General features: G+C 53.5%; 1 protein-coding gene across 3 annotated transcripts; it reads right to left on the bottom strand.

Annotated features, from left to right (window-relative positions):
* Positions 1-702: 702 nt before the first annotated feature.
* Positions 703-14,331, bottom strand: LOC139000125 (leukocyte-associated immunoglobulin-like receptor 1). 3 transcript variants are annotated; one of them, XM_070402408.1, is made up of 11 exons: positions 14,130-14,331; positions 10,284-10,535; positions 9,983-10,133; positions 9,541-9,576; positions 7,687-8,004; positions 6,792-6,896; positions 3,867-3,977; positions 3,729-3,771; positions 3,588-3,625; positions 3,034-3,086; positions 703-1,893 (listed from the first exon to the last, which is right to left on the bottom strand). In XM_070402408.1, the coding sequence occupies exons 3-11, from the start codon at positions 10,014-10,016 to the stop codon at positions 1,747-1,749; spliced, it is 885 nt and encodes a 294-aa protein (XP_070258509.1). In that variant the 5' UTR covers positions 10,017-10,133; positions 10,284-10,535; positions 14,130-14,331; the 3' UTR covers positions 703-1,746. The 3 variants fall into 3 exon arrangements, with proteins under 3 accessions (XP_070258509.1, XP_070258510.1, XP_070258511.1); XM_070402409.1 differs by having other exon boundaries at positions 9,983-10,119; XM_070402410.1 differs by lacking the exon at positions 6,792-6,896.
* Positions 14,332-16,341: the final 2,010 nt, after the last annotated feature.

The following is a 16,341-nucleotide window of genomic DNA, read 5'->3' as shown; positions in this document are numbered from 1 at the left end:
GGGCCGCAAGCCAAGGAGTGCTGGCGACCCCTCGAAGCTGCCCAAGATAACGAGAGGGATTCTCCTTTACTGCTCCCCGCCCCCACCCCCCGAGGGAGTGCAGCCCAGCCAGCACCTTGATCTTAGCCAATGAAACTGACTTCAGGCTTCTGGCGTCCTGACCTATAAGATAATACACTCTCTTGTTTGAAGCCATGAAGTGTGTGTTCATTTGTTACAGCAGCAACAGGAAACGAATGCTCTCACTTTAGGGGAGGAGTCAATGCAAACTTACTGGGCAAAACAGCACCCAATCCCAGTCTTGAAGGGCATGAGCTAGGGGAGGGGAGGAAGGTCAGATCAAGGACACGCTGGAGAGCTGGGTAGGGCCAATTAGTTTGAAGAATGCATGGTGTCCAGTGGGGATGAGCCTGGGGTGGGCTCGGGAAGTGGGAATGCCCCATGTCCCTCAGAGGGGACTGACAGCCTGAGAGACCCTCCCGTGCCACCATGGCCTCACCAAACCTGTGCCCAGTCCACACATGTGTCCAGGATGTGGGTGTAGGCGTGTATATGCGTTTGTACGAGTGTGTGCATGTGCATTTGTGCCTTCACGGGCATGTGTGTGCATGTGCTGTGGGTGTGGGGATGGGTGGGGGTGTATGCTCTGCACCCTCACCCAGCCAAACAACCCCTTAGATGACTAAGAACCTCACTCAGATCAGAAATCATCGATGCCTTTATTTTTTCTATCTTTTTCCCCTCACTAAGTATTGAGCATCTGTGGAGGCAGAGACTGGGGACCGGGGACCGTGTACCCCAGCTCCTCGTGCAGGGCTGCCGTAGTTGGTTGTGTGAAAACATTTATTGATGCACAAGGTGAAGCAGGATTCAGAGACAATGAGGCAGCAGAGATTCGCTGCATAAATATGGCCCAGGTTCCAGGCCAACACGTGGAAAGTCTTTAGAGTTGGCTAAGAAGATGGATGCAACAGTCTCTGGGGGCAGGGGGAGGTGGGGATTCATAGGACATGTCTGGAATAAGCTGGGTTACTGTAGGATTGTAGCTGGGTCTCTGGAAACAGCACACCAACTGTAGCTGAGTCTCTGAAAACTGTTGGGCAATAGTAGCTGGATCTCTGGAAACTGCTGGACAACTGTAGCTGGGTTGCTAGAAACTGCTGGACAATTGTATCTGGGTGTCTGAAAACTGCTGAACAACTGTAGCTGGGTTTCTGGAAACTGCTGGACAACTATAGCTGGGTGTCTGAAAACTGCTGGACAATTATAGCTGGGTGTCTGAAAACTGCTGGACAATTGTAGCTGGGTGTCTGAAAACTGCTGGACAATTGTAGCTGGGTGTCTGAAAACTGCTGGACAATTGTAGCTGGGTGTCTGAAAACTGCTGGACAACAGTCGCTGGGTCTCTGGAAACAAGTGTTATATGGGTGCTCCAAGCAGCTGGTGGATTGTAGGGGGGCCCCCCTGGTGAATGAACCTCCTAGGTGTTGAGTAGGGGACCCCGACTCCAGCTCTTGCCTCCAGGAGAAATGAATAGATGGCTGTGAAGACGGGGTGATTGCACAGGGAAGTCCTCTTCATGGGGCTTCAGGCCTTTGCAAGAGTGACTTGTGTTGGGGGTGGGACGGCCGGGGAGAGGTCAACAGGGAAGGGGGAGGAGACTTATGTAATACTTTAAACAATAAAGAATTTAAATTTAAAAAAAGGTGACTGTGTCTGTGGGTACAGAGGCCAGGGGGTCCCGGGTCAGCGTCTGGGAAGCTCTGCGTATGTGCTGCCGTCAGCGGGGGGCTCCGTGGGCTGTGGGGACACAGCTTGGGCTGCCCTGAGGGTGAGGGCTCGCGGGTCCAGCTGGGCGTATGTCACCTCCTGGGCGTCCCCCGCATCAGGGCTCTGAGGGAGAGAGCCAGGGCAGGTTAGTGTGGCCGGGGCAGAGGAGAGGGGGCTGTGGGAAGGACAGACTAGGGCGGCCGGCTTCCACGTGGCCCCGGTGATCCCACCTCCCGAATCTCCATTGTGGAGTTCCCATGTGTGCAACAGGTAAAGGGCGTCCCAAAATTCACGCAAGATTTGAATTTTGCGTGAGCATTAACAACAACAACAACAAAATAAAAGCCTAATTTCACTTGGTTTATTGAATCAGATTCTAATATCTGTTGCCCTTTGATTTCAATCCCTTCAATTTGATAAGCATTACCAAGTACCAATGATGGCCCAGGAGCAGGGACAATGAAGACCAATGAAGACCACGGCTTTGCGTTTGTGCCAGCAAAGCCGTGGAGGCCATTTACCCGATGTGCTATTCCATACATAACCCTATACTGTATACTTTATGAATCAATAAAAAATGTACAATTTTTAATGATAAACCTGTGTTTTCTATCAAAATTACTTCCTGCGTGAATTTTGGGACACCCTTTAGACTATGACAGAAGGGAGGGCAAGCCACCTCCATGGAGAGGCCTCAAGACACCTTGGGCTCCTGCCTTCCCTCCCTGGGGCCCCGCCCTCTGGGGGAGGCGGCCTCCAGGGAGAAGCCCGCGTGTGGAGGAACTGAGGCCTCCTGCCCTCCGCCTAGGACAGTGCCATCTTTCACGTGGACCTGCAGCCCCAGTCAAGCCATCAGATGAATGCAGCCCATCATCATGACAGCAGCCTCGTGATGGTCCTCGAGCCAGAACCACCCAGCAGATTCAATCTGCTTCCAAATTCTGACCCAAGACACTGAGATACTTGTGTGACGCTGTTAAAGCGGGGGCACTTTGGCCCCGGCTGGTGTTTCTCAGTGGTTAGAGCTTTGGCTGCAGACCAAAGGGTCACAGGTTCAATCCCTGGCCCTGGTCGAAGCACATGTGGATAACCAGTCGATGTGTCTCTGTCACATCGATGTTTCTCTCTCTCTCTTTCTCCCTCTCCCTCCCTCCCTTCCCCTCTCTGAAAAAAATCATATAAAGATATCTGCAGGTGAGGATTAAAAAAAACAAGTTGGGGTTCGTGGCTACACAGAAATAGGTGACTAATCCAGGGACTTACTGGGCTCGGCGTCTCCCCGTTTTTCTCAGGAGGTGCACAGACCGCGGCCTCATCTGGGGGGGAGAGAGCAGTGGTCAGTTCTTTGGGGTGAACCTTTGCAGGCAAATTTGCCTGGAACCTCGCAGGTTTAGGCTTCCACCTCCAGCTAGAACGGGGGTTCTCAACCTGTGGGTCGCGACCCCTTTGGCGGCCGAACGACCCTTTCACAGGGGTCGCCTAAGACCACCGGGAAACACATATAGAATCACATCTTGTTTTTGTGGTGAATCACTATGCTTTCATTATGTTCACTGTGTAACAATGAAAATACATCGTGCATATCAGATATTTACATTATGACTCGTAACAGTAGCAACATTACAGTGATGAAGTAGCAACGAAAACAATGTTATGGTTGAGGTTCACCACAACATGAGGAACTGTATTTAAAGGACCAGAAGGTTGAGAACCACTGCTCTAGCACATCCGACACTATTGCCCCCTCCCCATACATCCTCAGTGGCACTCAATGCCCGGTCCCCTTTCCCCAAGTGGTTCCCTCTCCTGTCCTTTACCTGGGGTGCCCTCTGTGATGTCAGCAGCCGGGTTAAGCCTGAGGAGAAAGAACAAGTGAGCATGGGGCAGGGGGGGAGGGGCGTGGGGGCTGGAGGCAGAGAACTGGGAGGGGGTCCGTGGGTCATTCTGGGGGTCCTCACCTCTCCTGGGGCCTCTGCTCCCCGCCTTTGCTGTGGAGGGACTCTGAGGACAATCGGGGTGTGGATTAGGAGGGAGGCCATCTCCCCAGCACCCCAAACAGCCTTCCCAGGTCGCCCCACCCTGGCCCTGAGACCTACCGTGTTTTCTCTGACGCCGGCGACGGACTAAGAGGAGGACCAGCAGGAGGAGACAGAGGAGAACGGCCACGGAGGTCCCAACAAGGATATAAACGTGTTTGCTCGACAGGCCTGGGCAAGCAGGGAAGATGGAACCAAAGTGTCCGCAGGATGCACGTATTGAGCACCAACTGCATACCACGCATAGGCTGGGTGTCTGTCGTGTTCACGCTTATGCATCGAATCTCCCACATGCCTAGTAGCCCTGTGGCAGGGACCCATCATCCCCATTTCACTGAACCAGGGTCCCCCCGAGCGTGGACACCCTCTGTCCACAGGACGTTCCCAGAGCTGAGGTGACCAGCGCCCAAGCCCATTCTCTTCCCTTCCCCCGAGGCAGGCTCCGGGACCAGGTCCTCAGTCCCCATCGCTCACTGCGATTGCTACTGTCCTGTGCATGGGCCTGTGTGTCTCCTGGGAGCGAGGAACCAGGCGGACATGCGTCCAAGGCCCAAGCTGGACAGAGGAGGCTGGAGTGTCCAGGTGCCCCCAGGACGGTCTCCCCGCTCTGAGCCCTCACCTGCTCCCCCCAGGACTGCTCTGCCCGTGGGCCTTTCTGTGAGGATGGAAATGCCCAGGCCTGTCCTGTCCAAATTGGTAACCACGCGTCACTGTATCCACTGACATTTAATTGGAATAAAAGCCAAATTCTCAGCCAGACCCGCGTGGCTCAGTGGTTGTTGACCTATGAACCCGGAGGTCACAGGTTCTATTCCCTGGTAGGGCCGGCCATGCATGGGTTGCAGGCTCGGTCCCCAGCAGGGGGCGTGCAGGAGGCAGCTGATCAATGATGCTCTCTCATCATGGATGCTTCTCTCTCTCCCTCTTCCTCTCTGAACTCAATAAAAATACATTTTTTAGAAAAAAAACCCAGACCCTCAGCTGCCTTAGCCACATTCCGAGGCCTCAGTGGCCACACCTGGCGAACGGTGCGCGCACGGGATGCAGGTACATCAGACCCACTAAGAACAGGAAGTGCCGACCTCCTTCTGGCCCCACCCCCAGGGCAGGAGCCCCCATCCCTGATTCTTCTTTCTTTCTCACTCCAGCCTCTGCTGGGCGTGGACGGCTTCTGGGAGCGAGGAGGCCGAGCCCCGAGGTCCTCCTGCTGCCTGAAGCCCTGCAGTGAGCGGGCGAGTGGATGGAGCACCAGCCGGGTCTGGGCTCGGCGCATGCGCTGTGCGTCCATCGCGCCTTTGCGTGTTACCTGCTCTGCGCATGCGCACGGCGCCGCCCATGTCACAGGTGGTCAGACTGAGGTCCAAGGGCTTGTCCACGCACAGGGTGCGAGTCTCCCTGTTTCCTCTTCTGGAACCAGAAGGACGTGCCTCCTCATGTCCCCAACTTCCCTTAAGAAAGCAGGAAGCTTCCCCGCCGGGATCCTCCCTCCCTGACCTGTGACAGCCCAGGCCCCAGGCCCCGCCCCTTGTTCTGCACGCCGCTGCCTGTCCTTCCCTTGAAGACATTTAGCACAATTTAAACTTAGATGTATATGAATATGTGTGTCATGTGTGTACTATGTGTAACGTAACCTATTTATATATTTGTAACAAAATTATATAATTATAATCTAAGTATAGTGGGTGTAAATATATCCTTAAAATTATGTGATTTCATTCATAAATGTATAATTTGAACTACATAAATATTTAAAAATATTAATTTAGCCCAGCCGGGTGTAGCTCAGCAGTAGAGCGTCGACCTAGGAACCAAGAAGTCACCGGTTCGATTCCAAGTCAGGGCATATGCCCTGGTTTCAGGCTTGATCCCCGGGGGGGGGGGGGGGGGGGCGTTCATGAAGCAGCAGATCAATGATTTTCTCTCATCATTGATATTTCTATCTCTCTCCCTCTCCCTTCCTCTCTGAAATCAATAAAAATATATTTAAAAACATAAAATAAAATAAAAATATAAATTTAAAAGAACTTATACTACATAAGGTATATAAGATATCAATTATACATGTTATTAGTAATATAGGGTGCATATTTATGTTCACATTTGCATATACTGATTTAGTAATACATGATATAATTGATCATACTGTACTGTGTATTCATTTGTGATGTGCTTATTATATTAATCATATTATTTATATATCCTATATAATAAAAGGCTAATATGCAAATTGACCCTAAGGGCTGAATGACCAGAAAGATCGTTTGACCAGTCACTATGAGGTGCACTGACCACCTCTCGGTCCCTTCCCAGGCTCTGATCACCTGATGCGGAATGGGGAAACAGGGGGTGAGTGGCGGTGGGGGCGGGGGCGGATGCAGGCAGCTGGGGAAGATGGCCCTCATCACAGGCTAGGCCTAGGGACCATGGCGCCCACACACGAATATCTAATGTAGAATCAACTATACACACTAACATAAATTATAGATATGAAACTTTACCCTGTAAATTATATATTTATATTTGCACATATAGACATACTAGAGGCCCAGTGCATGAAATTTGTGCACTGGGGGGTAGGGGTAGTGGCGTGGGGGGCTGTCCCTCAGCCAGGCCTGTGCCCTCTCACAGTCCGGGACCCCTTGGGGGATGTCCAACTGCCACAGAGGAGGAAGAGGCTCCTGCCACCACCATTGTGCTTACCAGCCATGAGCCCAGCTTCCGGCTGAGCGGCACTTCCCCTGTGGGAGCGCACTGACCACCAGGAGAAGCTCCTGTGTTGAGCGTCTGCCCCCTGGTGGTCAGTGCCCATCATAGTGACCGGTTGTTCCACTGTTTGGTCTATTTGCATATTAGCCTTTTATTATATAGGATATGCATTTTTTGTTGTTCATTCTAATTAATTCTCCCCACTAGAGTTGGGAGGATGGAGCCTGAGCCCCAGCACAGAGCCCCCCCAAACCCCTCCAAGCTGAGGTCTCTACTCACCAGCTGAGAGGGGCTTTGTGTCTGTGACTGGGGTGGAGCTGGGGGCGGAGCTGGGGGTGGAGCTGGGGATGGAGCTGGGGGTGGAGCTGAAAACTCGGGGGGCTCCTGTGAACAGGACAGGGAAGGGTTGAAGCTCTGTGGGGGCTGCCTGGGTTCCTCCCACTCGGCCTGGCCCCTGTCCACCCTGAGCGTCCACCCACAGGCCACATCTGTCCATCACTCAGTCCCAGACGGCACCCTGAGCTATGGGGGGGGCAGGAGAGCCCTGCTCCACTCTGCTGGGGGTTCATTCCTCTCAGCTCCCAGCACCAGTGCCTCTTGGCCTCACAGAATCAGCAGGGAGCAGCTCCCCTGAGGCCCAGGGACATGGCCGGGGGGAAGGGGGACAATGACGGACTCTGAGTCCAGGAGGTCTCAGGGGGTGACCACAGAGAGGGAAGGACAGCTTCATCCCCCAAACCCCTCAGAGCACCGTCCTGCCCTGGTCATGCCCACCCCACCCCCCAGACCATGCCACTTGCCCTTGGAGGGTGGACCCCAGGGCACACATTGCCTGGACCCCACAGAGCCTGGCCAGGGGAAAGGGCAGGGCACCACCATCCTGAGGGGAAGGACTAAGGCCCCTTGAAGGGGTCTGTCCCCACCTGGTGGCTGGAAGCTCAGGCCCCACCCAGCCCAGCAGGACAGCTCACTGTGTCCCCTCTGATGCGGGGCTCAGTGTCCAGGCCACCGTGGTGTCCAGATGGCACCTGACTCCAGGGCCCTGAGCCAGGGGTGAAGGCTGAGGCCCATGTGTGCAGAGGGAGGGGAGCCCCAAGGCTGGGGGTGAGCAGGAGGGCAGGGAGCCCGAGGACAGAGACGGGGCTGGGACAGGGTGCAGGGCCCTGGGACCCACCTGAGGGCAGAGTGGAGTCCTCCTCTGTCACCTGCAGCTCCAGCGGCTCACTGCGCTCAGACCACCTCTCATGCACATCGTGATAGCGGCAGCGGTAACTCCCAGCCATGTTTTCACTCACTTCGCGGATGTGGAATCTGTACTCTGTCTCCTGCGAACCATCTTGAGACACAATTTTCTGACCGAGAAAATGTTTTCCATCCTTCTCCAGGCGGAAGTACGCAGCCCCACCTGGGGAACTGCACACGAAGGTCACAGGCTGTCCCCGGAGGATCATAGAGCCTTGCTCGGCCCTGAGGGAGGGTTTGGGCAGGAGCCCTGGGAGGAAGCAGAGCAGGATCTCAGGCTCCATCATAAGGAAATCGCCACACCTCACACCTCCCGTGTTTTAAGCGTGCAGCTCAGTGATTCATAGCAAACTCACAGAGCTGTGCAACCCTCACCACAGCCCAATTCTAGACCATGTGCACCATCCCTTCCCCAACAGACCACCCCCCTCAAACCCCTCAAGGAAACTGAGTTCTCATCTCTCCAGTGATTCCCCACGTGATACTCGCACTTGAGTCGTGGTGACATCGTGGCCTTTTCTCAGGGGGACTCAGGAGGTGTCAGAGCAGCCTGAGGCCCCGGGCACGTCTCCCTCCCCACGGCCACTCTCCAGGGGGACATGGAGGGCTGGGAGGGAGGCAGAGGGTGAGGATGAGCAGGTCACTCTGGTGAGAGGGAGACAGGAGTCTGAGAGGATGTTTCTGAGTGCCCCCAGCTTGGCCCAGCCAAATGGGAGCGTCTGCAATGGGCTCTAAGGACAGAGTCTGATCCCACAATGCCCTGGGGTCTGTTTCTTGGTGATTCCAGGAGACTCAAATGCAAAGCCCTCCCCCCAAGTCACCCCAAATTAGCCACTGGGCCGAGTCTGCAGGAAACTGGGGGAGATTGCGGGGACCAATGGGGGGCTGCAGGGCCCCATGGGATGTCTAGTAGGGGTGGGGGTGGATCTCCAGCTCAGACCTGCTCATAGGACCCCAGTGGTGAGGACATCAGACTCTAGGGCACATCCTCTGAGCAGCACTCACTCAGGTTCCCTCTGCATTTCCCACCTTCCTCTCAGCCCATTTCCATTTCCTCGTGATTGAGGCGCCTGAAACCCCAAGTGTCTAAACTGGGCTGGGCAGGGGGAGAGAGGGCTCTAGCCCTGAAACAGGAAGAAGGCATACAAGTTACCCAAACCCGATAGAAGCAGTGCTGGCCGAGCCCCAGCACTCATTCCCTCATTCCTTCAGTTACAGCTCAGCTCCCATCTCTCCCTTTACAGACACCTCCTTGTGCCATTGGCTTCACAAACACGAGAAACACAGGAGGGTCCCCACCTTCTTGGGGGAAGGGTAGAGGGAGCACAGGGTGAGAGGGGAGTGTGCAAACCACAGCCACGCACTGTGATACTCACCCAGGGCTGAGTGTGGGAGGCTCAGGGCTGAGTGTGGGAGGCTCAGGGCTGAGTGTGGGAGGCTCAGGGTGAGGGGGGCAGAGCTCACCTCTCATCAGAGGCAGTGGGGGGCCGCCCTGAGCTGAGACCAGAGGGTGAGGTATGAATTAGCCAAGCCCAGCACAGGAGCCCTCAGCCTGGGAAGAGGCCGAGGTCCAGCAGGAACATGGTGCTTGTGAAAGTGAAAGAAAGGCTGGGTTTCCGAAGGTAACTTAGCCAGAAGGGCGTGAGAACAGACAGATCCAGACAAAGAGAGAGGCTGGGGGCTCATTCCAGCTGAAGATACACCCGGAGAGGATTCCAAGGGAAATCAATATTTTGCCAGAACATGAAACTTGTATGAAAAACTCCATAGAAAAAGGTGGACTCACACGGCTGCATGTGGATCGTCTGGCCCAGGCAGAGCACTGCAAGGGAAGGTCTGGTGAGATCAACGCCCAGCACCCGGTTCTCCTTGGGCTGATATCAGGGGGCCTTCCTGGAGGCAGCAGGCTCAGCCCTGAGAATATCCCAGGCTCCCTCCTCAGCATTCCCTCTGAGCACAATCCTGCTTCCTGCTCTGAGTTTCCAGACAAACCCCCCCACCCCCTTCCAATCAGGTCCTCAGTCAGAACCTGTCCCCACACCCAGGCACCTGCTTCTAGGACTGACCCTCCCATGGTCACACTTAGGTCAGGGCCAGAGCTGAGGGCCAGGCCCCCAGGAGGGACCATCAGTCTCCTGGGCTGGAGTCAGACTGAGCAGGGATGTGGACGCCTCCCCAGCTCCCACCCCCTTGGTCCCTGGAATGCTGTCTCTCCATCCAGGACTCACCGAGGCCCAGGAGGGTGGAGGGCCGGGGGCTCATGGCCAGCCGGCAGCCTGGGCAGCCCCGGAGTCAGGAGGTGGAAGGGCAGAGCCTGCAGCTGGCACTAGGCACAGGATGTGTGGGTCAGGCGGTCCTGTAGTTGCTACATCAGCGTCCCTGCCCAAAGGGGAAGAGATTTCTCCAGGCCTTTCCACTGCTTCCCGCTCGAGACAGGGGAGGGCTGTGGCTTCGCCAACCATTTCTCCCCCCACCTCACCGCCCCCCCGCGCCCGGCTACCCAGCCGCGATGGATGTAGCTGAGCTGACCTGCAAATAAGCCCCTGACCGCCGACCACACTCTGATCTGCAGGACGAGGCCAAGCTGGGTTTGTGCAGCCACCTGACTTCAGCGTGGGTTCCAGCGCCGCTAACGGACTCTGTGCTTGTGCAAGGCCTTACTCCACTTCACGCGGCCATGTCCTCATGTTGAAAATGGGAAGCCGACACTCTCCCTCCAAGTATGTGGAGATGCCTTACCTTCCCAGCCCGGCCGGCGCGGCTCAGTGGTTGAGCATCAGCCTGTGAACCAGGAGGTATCGGTTCGATTCCCGGTCAAGGGCTCATGCCCAGGTTGTGGGCTCAATCCCCAGTGGGGGGCGTGCAGGAGACAGCCGACCCATGATTCTCTCTCATCATGGATGTTCCTCTTTCTCTCCCTCTCCCTTCCTCTCTGAAATCAATAAAAATATATTTTAAAAAGAAACAAAGAGAGAAACCAAGATGGCGGTAAACACCGGAAATTGCTACCTCCCACAACAACTTCAAAAATACAACGAAAAGACAAAACGGACACCATCCAGAACCACAGGAAGGCTGGCTGAGTGGAAATTCTACAACTAGAAGGAAAGAGAAAAGCACACTGAGACTCAGAGGAGGTGCGGAAGTAAAGTGCAGAGGTACGGAGGCTCTAGCACGCAAGGAAAGGGGCAGGCACCTGAGGTCGAGGCTGTCTTTTTGAATCGGGAGGGAGTCACAAGCTCCCGACTGCTCTGAACTCCAGTTCCGGGAAGTCTCTGGGGACCCAGGACTCATACGGGGAGAAACTGGACTGTCTGGCAGCGGGCAGAACTCAGAACTTGAGGGCGGCTTTCCCTCAGAGGTGGTTGCAGCAATTACTGGGACACTGAGACGAGGGCCCCTTAGGGGAGGGCTGAGGATGAGCCATAGCTGCTTGCTCCGCCCTGCTGATTCCCTGAGACCCGCCCCACCCAGGCTGGGGCAGAGGATTCTGCATATGAATGCCCTAGCCCTTTGCAATCTGAAAATTACCTAACAAATTGCAGCTGGGCCAGACAGACCCGGAACTTCCAAGAGAAGTCCCAAGGCCCCACAGCAGCTTGCATTGCTTCACAGCTGGGTCTCATCTGGGCACCTCCAAACCCCAAAAAAGGAAGGGGAATCTGCAGATCTTTTCGTAGCTCCTTCTGGGTAGCCTCAGGAAGAGGCTAAATTAGCACCTCCTTAGAGATCCAAGAGCCAGTGTACCCAGTGGTCAGAGTGGGACCATCCAGATTACAACTCCTCAGATCCATAAGGGAAACACTCAGGGGGCAGACCCAGTGAGCACAAAAGCCCCACTGAAGCAAGTCTTGCCCCAGAAGGGTGTCTTCAGCACAAAAGTTCTCCCACTGCAGACACAGCTGATTCTCACAGCCAATTGGCCTGGAGGTCAATTCCTCCCAGTGATACCTACAACAATCAAGGCATAACTACAAGACTGTGCACAAAGCCCACAAGGGGGTGCACCAAGAGTGTCCACCTCAGATAACTGGGGAGGCTGAGCCACTGGGCCCTATAGGACACCTAGCACACAAAACCACTCTACCAACACAGGGAAGCATAAAAAATGCAGAGACAAAGAAACAGGTCACAAATGACAGAAATGGAGGAAAGCAAACGACTGGATATAGAGTTCAAAACCACACTATTAAGGTTTTTCAAGAACTTTATGGAAACCGCCGATAAATTTAGTGAGACCCTGGAGGATATGAAAAAAGACCAACTAGAAATTAAGCATACACTGACTGAAATAAAGAATAATATACAGAGATCCAACAGCAGACAAGAGGATCCCAAGAATCAAGTCAAAGATTTGAAATACAGAGAAACAAAAAATACCCAACCAGAAAAACAAAAAGAAAAAAGAACCCCAAAATATGAAGATAGTGTAAGGAGCCTCTGGGACAACTTCAAGCGTACCAACATCCGAATTATAGGGGTGCCAGAAGAAGAGAGAGAGCAAGATATTGAAAACCTATTTGAAGAAATAATGACAGAAAACTTCCCCTACCTGGTGAAAGAAATAGACTTCCAAGTCCAGGAAGTGCAGAGAACCCCAAACAAAAGGAATCCAAAGAGGACCACACCAAGACACATCATAATTAAAATGCCAAGAGCAAAAGACAAAGAGAGAATCTTAAAAGCAGCAAGAGAAAAAAAAGTCAGTTACCTACAAGGGAATACCCATACGAATGTCAGCTGTTTTCTCAACAGAAACTTTGCAGGCCAGAAGGGAGTGGCAAGAAATATTCAAAGTGATGAATACCAAGAACCTACAACCAAGATTACTTCATCCAGCAAAGCTATCATTCAGAATTGAAGGTCAGATAAAGAGCTTCACAGATAAGGAAAAGCTAAAGGAGTTCATCACCACCAAACCAGTATTATATGAAATGCTGAAAGGTATCCTTTAAGAAGAGGAAGAAGAAGAAAAAGGTAAAGATACAAATTATGAACAACAAATACGCATCTATCAACAAGTGAATCTAAAAATCAAGTGAATAAATAATCTGGTGAACAGAATAAACTGGTGAATATAATAGAATCAGGGACATAGAAAGGGAGTGGACTGTCTATTCTTGGAGGGGAAAGGGGTGTGGGGGTGCGGGAAGAGATTGGACAAAAATCGTGCACCTATGGATGAGGACAGTGTGGGGTGGGTGAGGGCGGAGGGTGTGGTGGGAACCGGGTTGAGTTATGGGGGGAAAAAGAGGAACAACTGTAATAATCTGAACAATAAAGATTTAATCTAAAAAAATAAAATAAAATATTGTAATAACCACAAAAAAAACACACATATCCTGCTAACAAGAGTTCTCTTCCCATCTTCCCCCCCCCCCCCCCACCCCAGGAGGGGGCGCTGGAAGAAAGGGCGGGGCCAGGGGTGGGGGCGGGGTTCGTGCCCCTGCAATGGCAACTCTATGGCCATAGAAGTGCATCAAATTAACACCCCGTGCGCTTTAAACTTACACAATGTTCTACTTCGATTGCATCTCAGTTTTAAGAAGAGAGATGTGTTTGCATCAGAATGCTTGGCATATTGAAACACCCCGGGGTGGGCCCCATGCTGAGCGGCCCTCCTCCGGGGGCTGCGATGGGCTCAGGACCCCCATGGACAGACCAGGGCGCTGCCCATGGACCCGGGCCCATCCGCATGCTGCAGCCCTGGGTCTGGCCCTCACGCACCGAGCAGGCCCTCCGAGCTCAAAGAGCCCTGCTTCCTTTTTTAAAAATGTATTTTTATTGTTTTCAAAGAGGAAGTGAGAGGGGGAGAGAGAAAGAGAGAGAGAGAGAGAGAGAGAGAGAGAGAGAGAGAGAGAGAGAGAGAGAAACATCCATGATGAGAGAGAATCATGCATCGGCTGCCTCCTGCGCGCCCCACACTGGGGACCGAGCCTGCACCTGGGCCTGTGCCCTGATGGGGAATCGAACCGTGACCTCCCGGTTCATGGGGTGGACGTTCAACCGCTGAGCAGAAACCTCCGTTTCTGCGCGTCCCGGCGGGGCTCAGCCCCATGGGAGCGTCTGCAGTGGGCAGAGTCTGACCCCACAAGGGCCGGGGGTCTCTGTGTCTTGGTGATTCCAGGAGACGCACATGCAAAGCGCCCCCCACCCCCACCCTGCGCCCCAAGTCATCCGGATGAGCCCGCTCCTCCATATGTCACCCTCCTCCTGGGAGAACCTGTGCGCCCAGCCTTGAAAGCAACCTGGGGGTGTGGGGGAGGGGGGGACTCACCCACTTGCACCCGGATCCCCGCCCTCCCCAACCCCCCCAACCCCCCACCCCCGGCCTGGATGGAACCAGGAAGGAAGCCCTCACCACCGCGCACCCACCTTCGTCTGAAGCCCAGGCTCCGGGGGTTGACAGCCCGGCCCAGCGCGGCCTGGACTGGGCGGTGCGTGGGTCCAGCTTCCCACGGGCTCCCACCTGCAGCCCTGGGCGGTGCACGGCCAGGTGCTCAGGACACGGTTTTCCACCCGCACCCCCTCCTTCCTTCGTCTCCCTGACTCCCGGAGACACGCAGGCCCCGGGGCGGGCGGGCCTGGGGGTGCAAAACGCTTGGGCTGCTCCAAACCGACGCAGGAGCAAGTGCGCAGGATGTGGTGCGCCCGCGGCTTAAGCAGAACTCGCACCACAGGGAGCGGCTTCCTCCCCACCTAACAAGAGTTCTCTTCCCTTCTTCCCCCGACCCTGGGCCAGTCCCTGCGCCTCCCGGGTCGGGCCCTGCAAGGGCCCCGCTTCCTGATCAGGAGTCCTAACCCGGGCCTCCCAGGGGGCAGCTCTGTCCCAGCCCATCTCCCCATGGGCACGGCATGGTTTTTATACGGAGCTGAACTCATACCAACACTTTATTTTTTTAAAAATATTTTTAATTGATTTTAGAGAGAGGAAGGGAGAGAGAGAGAAACATCAATGATGAGAGAGAATCACAGATCAGCTGCCTCCTGCAGGCCCCACACTGGGGACTGAGCCCACAACCCGGGCATGTGCCCAGACCGGGAATCGAACCCGGGACCCCTTGGTTCATGGATTGATGCTCAACCACTGAGCCACATCGGCCAAGCTGAATACCTTAATACGTATTTCTCTATAAGCAGATATGTGCTTTTCTGCTGGTATGAATCTGGGCGTGTGATTGTTTTTTTTTTTCTGATGCTGTGCATTTATTCAACTTCTGTGGGTACCGCCAAACGCTTTTCAAAGTGATGGTATCCCCCTGGCTGGTGTGGCTCAGTGGGTTGGGCGTCATCCTGTGCCCCCAACAGTCACCGGTTCAATTCCCGGTCAGGGCACAGGCCCGGGTTGCTGGCTCGAGCCCCGGTAGGGGGCGTGCAGGAGGCAGCCCATCGATGTTCAGCTCTCACGTTGATGTTTCTCTCTCTCTCTCCCCCTCCCTTCCTCCCTCTAAAAATCAATTTTTATTTTTTATTTTTTTTTAAATATATTTTATTGATTTTTTACAGAGAGGAAGGGAGAGGGATAGAGAGTTAGAAACATCGATGAGAGAGAAACATCGATCAGCTGCCTCCTGCACATCTCCTACTGGGGATGTGACCGCAGCCAAGGTACATGCCCTTGGCTGGAATCGAACCCGGGACCCCCCAGTCCGCAGGCCGACGCTCTATCCATTGAGCCAAACCGGTTTCGGCTAAAAATCAATTTTTAAAAATATATATTTTATTGATTTTTTACAGAGAGGAAGGGAGAGGGATAGAGAGTTAGAAACATCGATGAGAGAGAAACATCGATCAGCTGTCTCCTGCACACTCCCTACTGGGGATGTGCCCGCAACCAAGGTACATGCCCTTGACCGGAATCAAACCTGGGACCCTTCAGTCTGCAGGCCGACGCTCTATCCACACTGGTCAGAGCTAAAAATCAATTTTTAAAAATCTGAAAACAAACAAGCAAGAGAGGGAAGTGACGGTATCAGTTCACACCCAGTGCCTCTCAGTGTCCTGGTTACATCCCACCAACCTCGTCAAGCCTCCACCCCTTGGTTTTAGCTACAGTGCTGTGGGTAGAGGCGTCTGGTGCCTTTAGTTGGCATTTCTCTGATGACTAACGCGCCCGGGGACATTTGCATGAGGTTTGGGTTAACTGGAGGTCCCTTTTATTTCTGTGAACTGTCTGTTTGGAGCTTGTTCTCACTTCCTCATTCCAATGGGCTGTCATTTTTTTTTACATTTAATTTAATTTCTTTTGGTAGAGAGCTTTCTATTTCCCTGCTTTGCATGTGAGTTCTTTCCTCAGAAACATTCTCACTGTCAGTATCGACTCATCTAGCTGAGGCTTCACTGTCTGGCTGGTGTATTTTGAAGAACAGAATTTCCAAATCTCATTATAATCCGGCTGATCTATATTTTTATTTATTTATTTTAGAGAGGGAGGGAAAGAGAGAGAGAGAGAAAAAGAGATGGAGTTTTTTTTTTTTTAATATATTTTATTGATTTTTTACAGAGAGTAAGGGAGAGGGATAGAGAGTTAGAAACACCGATGAGAGAGAAACATCGATCAGCTGCCTCCTGCACATCTCCTACTGGG

The sequence above is a fragment of the Myotis yumanensis genome, unplaced genomic scaffold (assembly GCF_028538775.1).
Source record: "Myotis yumanensis isolate MYYU_CA2020_CCGP unplaced genomic scaffold, mMyoYum1.0.hap1 SCAF_23, whole genome shotgun sequence".
Lineage (NCBI taxonomy): Eukaryota > Metazoa > Chordata > Mammalia > Chiroptera > Vespertilionidae > Myotis > Myotis yumanensis.
Note: the sequence above shows the minus strand (reverse complement) of the source record. Positions and strands in the feature narration are given on the sequence as shown.

Bases quoted from the DNA above. Each gene is read 5' to 3' on its own strand.
- LOC139000125 (XM_070402408.1), bottom strand. From the start codon at position 10,016: ATGAGCCCCCGGCCCTCCACCCTCCTGGGCCTCG. The intron at 8,005-9,540 runs GTGAGTCCACCT...GCTTCCTCCCAG, and splicing joins GACGATCCACATGCAGCCGT to GGCTCCTGCCCAAACCCTCC. The intron at 3,626-3,728 runs GTGAGGACCCCC...CTTTCTCCTCAG, and splicing joins GAGCAGAGGCCCCAGGAGAG to GCTTAACCCGGCTGCTGACA.